This window comes from Zootoca vivipara, chromosome 14, assembly GCF_963506605.1.
Source record: "Zootoca vivipara chromosome 14, rZooViv1.1, whole genome shotgun sequence".
Classification (NCBI taxonomy): domain Eukaryota; kingdom Metazoa; phylum Chordata; class Lepidosauria; order Squamata; family Lacertidae; genus Zootoca; species Zootoca vivipara.
Genome location: NC_083289.1, coordinates 5459939 through 5468674, shown reverse-complemented (window position 1 = coordinate 5468674; position 8736 = coordinate 5459939). Strand labels below are relative to the sequence as shown.

Sequence of the window (8736 nt, the reverse complement as noted above, 5' to 3'; positions counted from 1 at the left end):
TCCTATGTCTTGCCAGTGCTGGACTGAAGACACCCTTCCTCCCGTTTCTATCACCACACGAGAAAAGTTGCATGCACAAAACCCGTAAGATGGGAAAATAAAGATCACAAGGCAGCATGTTTTTACAAAATGTCCTAGAGTGCTTGTTCTTTTATTCTATTATCAATTATACAATGTTTACATACAGATACGTTTTTTTAAAACTGCTAAAAAAAAAGTGTGTCAAACAAACATGTGGCAAATACCAAATGTATTTGATTCCCTTGAGCTTCAGACAAAAACAGAGTAACAACTGGAATTCATTGATGAAAAATGTTTGGTTTGTTCCCCAGTGCAGCGGATCTTAAGACGCTGCCATGGAATGACTTTTTGTAGACCAAAATGCTGCCTAACCATTTGTAGTGAGCTGTAAATTGCACGTTTTCAACTCAGGCATTAAATAGTTTAAAATGGGGCCTACAGGCCTGTTTTGTTCTCAAATGCAAAGGCCAAACCGTTGCAGCTTGAGGCATCTCCAAGGAAATCAAATTACTGAGCTGGACAAACCGCTGAGATTCAGGAATACCATTCAAAGGACCACACAAGTACCTTTAGTTTCAAGGAATGTCAGTCAAACACACCCACCCCTCCTTGTCCCTCTCCTGAGTTTCTAACACCAATCTTTGTTTAATATCTAAGTTGGCTGGACAGGTGGAATAGAATATTTCTGCCATCACCTGCCCCCACCCCCCAGCAAAGGCTGCACACAATTTGCAGCACTGAATTCTACAAAACGGAGGCAACATTAGGGCCAGGAATATGGCACAGCTGATTCACAGACACATGGAGCATAACGCCATACATATACATATACATGTATATGTATGGTGTTTTCCCTGACTCCATGCCTGGGGTTTAGCAAGTGGACCTGTGAGTATAGCAACATGGGAGGACAGTAATAAAATAAAGAGACATTTCAGGGTTTCATGGCAAGCAGGTGAAAAAAAAAATCAAAACAAAGCTGACAGTGGGTGGTGTGGTCGCAGCTATGGTGGTTTTCACATGTTGTTTAGCTCCAGTAAAGTTTGATCCAGCATTTGATGCATATTGAGGTTCTCTTCTTTGGCATGTGCCACTTTCTCTGTTTTGGATTAGAAAAGTCAAGTTATGAAAAAAAATGTCATTGCTTTATATTAATTGTACAAAGGCAAATATCATTTGTAAATGAGCATGGAGGGAGCATGACTGCGACATATTAGGATTAACATAAACAAAGGCAACACCCTTCAGAGCAGCCAGCAACCCAAAAACACTTTTGCCAAATGAGAAGCGAGTTATCTGTTGGGTCCATCGTCAAAGGAGGCAGCAGCCAAGAACTGGGACTATCATATCAAACGTAACACCAAAGAACCGTTGGGGGGGGGGGGACTTAAATAGAGTAAGTTAAGCTACAACTTTGGGGAGTGTTTTTTGTTTTAATCCTAGGGGCACCAAAAAACCCATCAACCTCATGTCACACGACTGCTGCAACAGAGTAATGCAATGAGCTTTCTAATTTTTCTTTTAAAAATAGTAATAATAAGGAAAGGTACAAAAGCATGTCAGGCAGCTAGTTCCAGGGAAAGTCCAGGAGGAAATTCTAACATGTTCTTAAAAAATGCTGATGACAGGACTTCAGAAGCAGTTCTACCCATTCAACATTTAACAACTACAGTGGTGCCTCGCTTAACGAATGCCCTGCTTAACGGAATTTCCGCTTAACGAAAGGTTTCTTCTAGCGGAGGTTGCCTCGCTAGACGAATGCGTTTTACGAAAGATTTGTCTAGCGAATCGCGGTTTCCCATAGGAATGAATCGAAATTCAATTAATGCGCTCCTATGGGCAAAAAAAAAAATTCAATGCATTCCTATGGGATTCGCTAGACGAATTTTTCGTTATAAGAAAAGACCTGTGGAACGAATTAAATTTGTCTAGCGAGGCACCACTGTACCAGAAAATGAAAGATGGGCAGGGGGACCAGCTTGACTGTTTGGAAAAAACCTCAAGTGACTTATTTTTACAGCAGCCTTCCAACCCCCCCACCCCACCCCGGCAAAAGAGAAAGAAAGAGAAAGAAAGTGTTTTACAACAGTTCTTAGTTTTGTGACATGCACACTTTGTAGGACAGCCCCTAAACATGCTTCAGTGATGCTGACATAAGCACAGAAACTCCAGAACCACATACAACCGAAGAGCAACAGTGACCTTCTTATGATGCAAGAAAGCGTACCTTTAAATTGACCAGAGGTTCTCAATAACGGCTTCTTCTTTAGGTGAGTAGTTTAACCCATAAACAAAAGCTGTTTTTACTGGGACTCAAACTTGTGGGGTTCAGATTCCAAATAAGCAGCTGGGAGTACATTTTCTCTCTGCTCCCCCCTCTCTCAGTGAAAACTCCACTCTAAGAGGAAGGCTGCTTGATTTCCTCTCTGTAAAATTATCACCAGGCATATAGCTGGCCTTTGAACAATAAAGAAAAAGTTCTAAACAGAGCACAACTGACCAGTGAAATTTTAAAATGTCCCTAAGTCAAGCCAGTTTCACTTCCCACGATCAGTGAAGCAATAATTTCTTACTTGCACGGGTCTCTTGCATATTTCAGTATCAATTGAATCACAAGCACATTTGTTAGAAAGGGGCTGGTTCATACTAAAGCTTAATCCTCGTTCAGGGCCAACTTTAGTTCATTAGTTAGACGGCGGTTTTGCTCAAGCTGCTGGTAGAGCTGGTCTGTGCAAGTCAGCAAGCGAATCAGGAGAAAAAAGAAGGAGGAAGAGGCAGAAGGAACAGAAGGTTAGAGACAGAGCAAAGAATTAACCAGAAAAATCACCCCATGCAGGCATCTCAGTAGCCAGAAAGACATTGGAAAAAGTGCACGAGTTCCAAGCAATCTGGAGATGAAAACACAGACTTCAAAAGCTCAAACAGGTCCAGTGTTAGTGATGGCCCTGTGGCGCTCCAGATGCTGTTGGATTACAACTCCCATCAGCCCTGACCATTAGCCAAGTTAGCTGGGACACATGGGAGCTGGAGTCCAGTAACACCTGGAGATTCCTCATGCCCTTGTTACAGGCTGTGCCTCAATGCATGGCAGAGACCCAGCCAGGAAGAACAGCCTACCGTCAAAGGCGCGCAATGTGCTCACTGCCAATAACCACATAAGAAGATGATCATAAACTGGAGAACCACCACTCCTTTCTGCAATGGGGGACGGTGGCATAGCATGCACCGGGGCTAGGCAGCACCATTAAGGGTGGCAGGCCAGGAGATGGCCAAGTATCAGACTTGGGGCACCATTCAGAAGAATGTAACATGAGCCCTGGGTCCAGCAGTCTTTCCCACACTGGCCAACCAAAATCAACTGTCCCATAATTCATCCCAGTTTTGCACACCTCAGAGTTGTTCACCAAAGTTCCAGAGCCCTGAACACAAGCCTCGCCCTATATCGGCTTCCTGGTGTCATTAGGAGGCTGTGGCATTTCCCTGGCAATGTAAAGGCTGTAGCCGGATTTTGGCTAAAAAAATTTAAACGCAAACACATTTTGCATGTTAGACACATTTCTCTGAACTTTCTCCCACTGATTTATCCCACTTTCTTCAAGGAGCTCAAAATGGTGTACAGGGTTCTCCCTCTTTCCATTTTCTCCTCACAGCAACCCTGTGAGGTTAGGCTGAGAGGTAGCAATGGGCTCAAGGTCACCCAGTGAGCTTTGTGGCAAGTGGGGATTTGAACCCTGGTCTCCCAGGTCCATGGGTAGGCAAACTAAGGCCCAGGGGCCAGATCTGGCCCAAGCGCCTTCTAAATCTGGCTCACGGACGGCCCAGGAATCAGCGTGTTTTTACATGAGTAGAATGTGGCCTTTTATTTAAAATGCATCTCTGGGTTATTTGTGGGGCATAGGAATTCATTGTCCCCCCCCCCTTCAAAATACAGTCCGGCCCCCCACAAGGTCTGAGGGACAGTGGACCGGCCCCCTGCTGAAAAAGTCCAACACTCTTAACCACTACCACATGTCAGCTCCATTGTTGAACAGAGAGCACCCAGAAGCCTCTATAATAAGATCCAAGTGAGACAGGCTTTCCTGCTTGTATGAAAAGTTCCCATTATCCAGCCAAAGTTTCTGGACAGCTCTTCACTGCCTCCTTTTATCCCCAGAAGAACCTCAAATATTCTATAAGATATGCATATGTTTATGAGACTGCATTTTTGCAAACTGCCCTGCAAGTGAGGATAAATAAACTGGGTAATATTACACCGGACAGAATACGACCACAGGAATCATATTGCCGGGAGATACATTTGATGTGATGACTTTCAATACTTCAGCTGCCCTTTTATATTTCTTTAAGTAATTCATTTGTAATTTGTAATGTAATTATATGTAATTTATTGGCATTGAACTGTATGGCCTGATTCTTTTACATAACATTCTGCTTTGGGATTTCGATACAAGGCAATGAACAAGCTAAATACATGGAGAGGCTAAGGCTTGCCCCTACATTGTTTTCTCAACATATTTCAAGTATATAAAAATAATAACAGTCAACACATTTATGGTTAACTAGTGAACTAAACAAACATAGAAGCCCAGTAACAAAAGTGTGACACAGAAGTGAAATAAGTCATGACAACAATAGAACAAAACTGATAACATGTCCATTTTCATTGATGAAATTAATTTGCGTTACCACTAAACCATCCATGTATTATGAAGTAGACTCAATTCTCACAAGAAACTTCACCGAGTCATTGTGTCCTTTGGCGTGTATCAATGAGATCATACATCTGTTAAGGATTATGTACATGAGTAAAATATGTGTCCAAGTGGCTCTCTCAAATCAAGGTACAGATGCTCCAAGGGACCAGTTATTTCCAATAGCTATGGAGGAAGCCACCAGCCTCAAATTCTCTTGCTCTGGTTGTTGGGACTCTCAATGAGCAGCTTAGTGTTGGGGTGCTATTAGAAAGGGCAGGCCTGTGGCAGCCTTCCAAACTTGGTGCTCTCCATATATTTTGAACTACAACTCCCATCAGCCCTGAGAACTGGCCCTGGGGCTGGGGATGTATAGAGTTGTATTCCAAAACATCTAGAGGGTGCAAAGTCTTGATGTGAGAACACCTTTTGGATATACTTTATTAATATTTATTTTACGGCAATGCACATTTATTTCTATACATACTTTCCCTCCAAATAATATCAGAGCACTTACAAAACAACAACAAATAAAATACAGTTTAAATAAAATACTTATTTAAGAACATTAAACCACTGTATAATTCTACCCACCATAGCCAGTAATATCTATTATTATTATTCTAAGCTGGGGCCCTGGGAAAGCAGGTACTGTAGGTCTTCAAGCAAGTTTTCATAAGCTAGCAAACTTCTACTGTAAGCATCTCAGAAAACGTGCATTGATATGTAAATGTCACAAATAAATAAAGACTGTCCCGGTCACATGAAACACAATATACAGTCGTACCTTGGAAGTCAAACAGAATCCGTTCCGGAAGTCCATTCGACTTCCAAAACGTTTGAAAACCAAAGCACAGCTTATGATTGGCTGCAGGAAGTTCCTGCAGCCAATCAGAAGCCGCAGAAGCCCTGTTGGACGTTCAGCTTCCAAAACAACGTCCAAAAACCGGAACACTCAATCGTTCGGGAGTAAAGGCGTTTGAGATCCAAGGTACGACTGTACATATCTATTCAGAATTTGGTTACAAATTTGTTTAATGGGATTCCTCTCAAATAAGTGGGCATGCACCCACTTACTTGGGAGTAAGCAACACTGAATTCAGCTAGTTCCAAGCAGACATTCACAGGACCGCAATGTTAGCAATGTTTCTTCTCATATGAAGATTATGCTTTCCTCATTTACCTTCACATTACATGGAGGGCTTACTATGATGAGGATTCAAATGAAACCAAATTTTGCCAGCTAGCCACCAGTTAATTCCGGAGCATCTCCATTTTTCACAGATGAAACAATTATTGTATTGTATGTATCACCACATTTTGTTATTGTCCTGTCCATATCATGACTTATTTCCGTTCGATCACTCTTGCAGATTTGGAGTTGCTTGCCTGCCTAGGTCTTCAGAGGAAGACAACTGTTTTGCAAGCCAAATACCACCCTGGCAACCAACTGGCCAACACCTTCGCCAGCAGGCAAATGTTTCCAGCCAACAGCTACACTGGGCAACTCCCCAACCACAGACTGATCCACGATGGTCCAAACAAATAGGAGTTCAGCCTGTGACATGTGAAAAGTATTTGTTTTTCTCAGCCTCAGCTCTTTGCTCAATCTGGGTTTTCAGTTTCCTTTGTTGGATGTGGTTCTGCCACCTTCCCCTTTGATCCCCTCCAGAATCATAAGTGTTAGAACAGTGTTTATTTTTAAGTGGAAGCTGAGATTCTCAGAACACTCAGTTCTGAGAGCGTCCACACACAGAAGCCTGGCTACAGTGGACTTTGGTGAAATGCAGCGGTGATATGCAGAGATCAATGTGGCCCTCAGTTCTGAGCTGACAGGCCTCCAGATGCCCACCTTTAAACAAATACTTCTTAAGAATCCAGCTTATATTGTCTCACCTGGCTAAAGGGAGGGAGAAGTCAAGGAAGAAAAAGGAAACCAGCTTTATAAAGGAGACCCTTTCCCCATTCTTACCATCCAACAATGGGAGGTTACACTACGAATGTTGTATTCTTGGATTAAAGGCAGGAGGTTTGTGAAATGGAATGAGTGGGGAGGGTAGAGTGGAAGACAAGAGGCAAAAAGTAAAATAAAATAAAAAGTAAGAATAAATCCCTAATGGCGAGAAAGCAATTTTTTATATTTTATTCATACTTGAAACGATGGAAATAAATAAAAGAGATAGCAAAAGAGATACAGCTTACACAGTGGGATTCTTTTTTTTTATTTTACACTGAAAGTTGGCCAGTTTCTGTACAGTCGAAAAGGCACGGAAGAGGGAGGAGAGAGGAAGAGACAGAGTTCACCCCACGTCCTGCGAGCAAAGGGAGAGCTAGGAGGAAAAGGTTAAAGGGAAACTGGGCGAGAAGGACAGGACCATGAACTGAGAAACAGCCAGCAGCTTGGAAAAGATGGGTTGTCCAGCGTGATGAAGGTGTCTTTGGAGGAGTGAAGCAAAGACATTTATCTGCACAGAGATAAAAGAAAGGAAATGAAAAAAAAATGGCATCATGGATGGCGTGGAAGAGGCAGCAAGCAAGGGAGAGGAGCAAGACAGGAGAGAGGCAACAAGTCAGAGAAACAAAGCCTGCTTTGATCAGCAGGCTACTCCTGCTGTAATGACACATTTCACAGTTGGGGCTGTCAGCCCTCCCAAACTGGGGTGAGATGGGGAGCTGCCAGAGTCAACATTTTTCTTTAACTCCAAATGCTGCACTCAGAACATGCCTTGCTCACTATGACAAATTTATGCAAATCATCCAGGGGGGGGGGCTTTGAGCTCATGGGCGTCTTAATTGCATTCCCACCCCCTTACACTTTAGAGCAGGCATCCCCAAACTTCGGCCCTCCAGATGTTTTGGACTACAATTCCCATCATCCTTGACCACTGGTCCTGTTAGCTAGGGATCATGGGAGTTGTAGGCGAAAACATCTGGAGGGCCGCAGTTTGGGGATGCCTGCTTTAGAGTGACTGAGGTGACAAAGAAGATGACCGTCAGTTTAAGGGGTGCAGGGTTGGTTGAAGGCAAGGGGCCAATTGCCTCCTCAAGCACTCTTGGCAGGTATTTATTTTTAATATCCACAATTAATATTCACTTTCAAAACATATACGAAAATGGTGCTAAAACATCTATCACTGCACCTTATTCAGAGTAGCTCTTGGCACACACAATTCTAAGAGTCAAAAGCAGCCTGGTGCTCTCCAGATGTTGTTGGAGTCCAACTCCCATCAGCCCCAGTCAGAATGGCCAATGGCCAGGAATAATGGGAGCTAGAACCTAACACCGCAGGGGGCAGACCAGGTTGGAGAAGGTTGGAAGACCCTCATTCACACACCTGCTACTTCAAGCCAGGCATATCCAACTTCCTCACCTGCTTTTTCCAAATTCCCTCAGGCAGGACCTGGAAAAAAACCCCTCTACTTTCTCTAGCCAAAAAGGTTATTGTGTTAGTGCGCAATGTTCAGTCAATGTGCAGAAATTCAAAAGAAATTTTGCAAAGAAGCTAGCCATGCAATTTGGGAAGGAGGTTGAGATTTCCCCTTTTGCTGTTTTTAAATAAGTTAGCAAATTTATTGTTACGAGATCTCAGTACAGGACAGTTGACTTCTGCTCAGCATTTCTTAGGACATTGTAAAGCCAATCGACCCCACAGACTCAAACTCCCAGCAATTTCCACTATTTATGGGCTACTTGTTTTTATGGATAAGGTGTTGGTGTGTGGAGTGCCGCAGGGCACAATCCTTTCCCCAATGCTTTTCAACATCTTTATGCGCCCCCTCGCCCAGATTGTCCGGAGATTTGGGCTGGACAATCACCAATATGCTGATGACACCCAGCTCTACCTGCTGATGGATGGCCACTTTAGAATCATAGAATCATAGAGTTGGAAGAGACAAGAGCCATTCAGCCCAACCCCCTGACTCAGCCCCAGACACACTGACCAGATGTTTGGAGGCTGTGGCTGGATGGCTTCGTAGGACTGAAATTAAATCCTTCAAAGACACAAGTCCTCTGGCTGGGTCAG

General features: G+C 43.3%; 1 protein-coding gene across 23 annotated transcripts in view; it reads right to left on the bottom strand.

The window, feature by feature from the left end:
• Nucleotides 1-117: 117 nt before the first annotated feature.
• TPM1 (tropomyosin 1) overlaps nucleotides 118-8736 on the bottom strand; it is a 38276-nt gene continuing 29657 nt past the window's right edge. For 10 of the 23 annotated variants that reach the window (XM_060282717.1, XM_060282728.1, XM_060282727.1 and 7 more), the window contains one exon: nucleotides 6905-7177. In XM_060282717.1, coding sequence (XP_060138700.1) covers nucleotides 7174-7177 — 4 coding nt within the window. In that variant the 3' untranslated portion in view covers nucleotides 6905-7173. The other 13 variants (XM_060282718.1, XM_060282714.1, XM_060282719.1 and 10 more) reach the window with 7 other exon arrangements.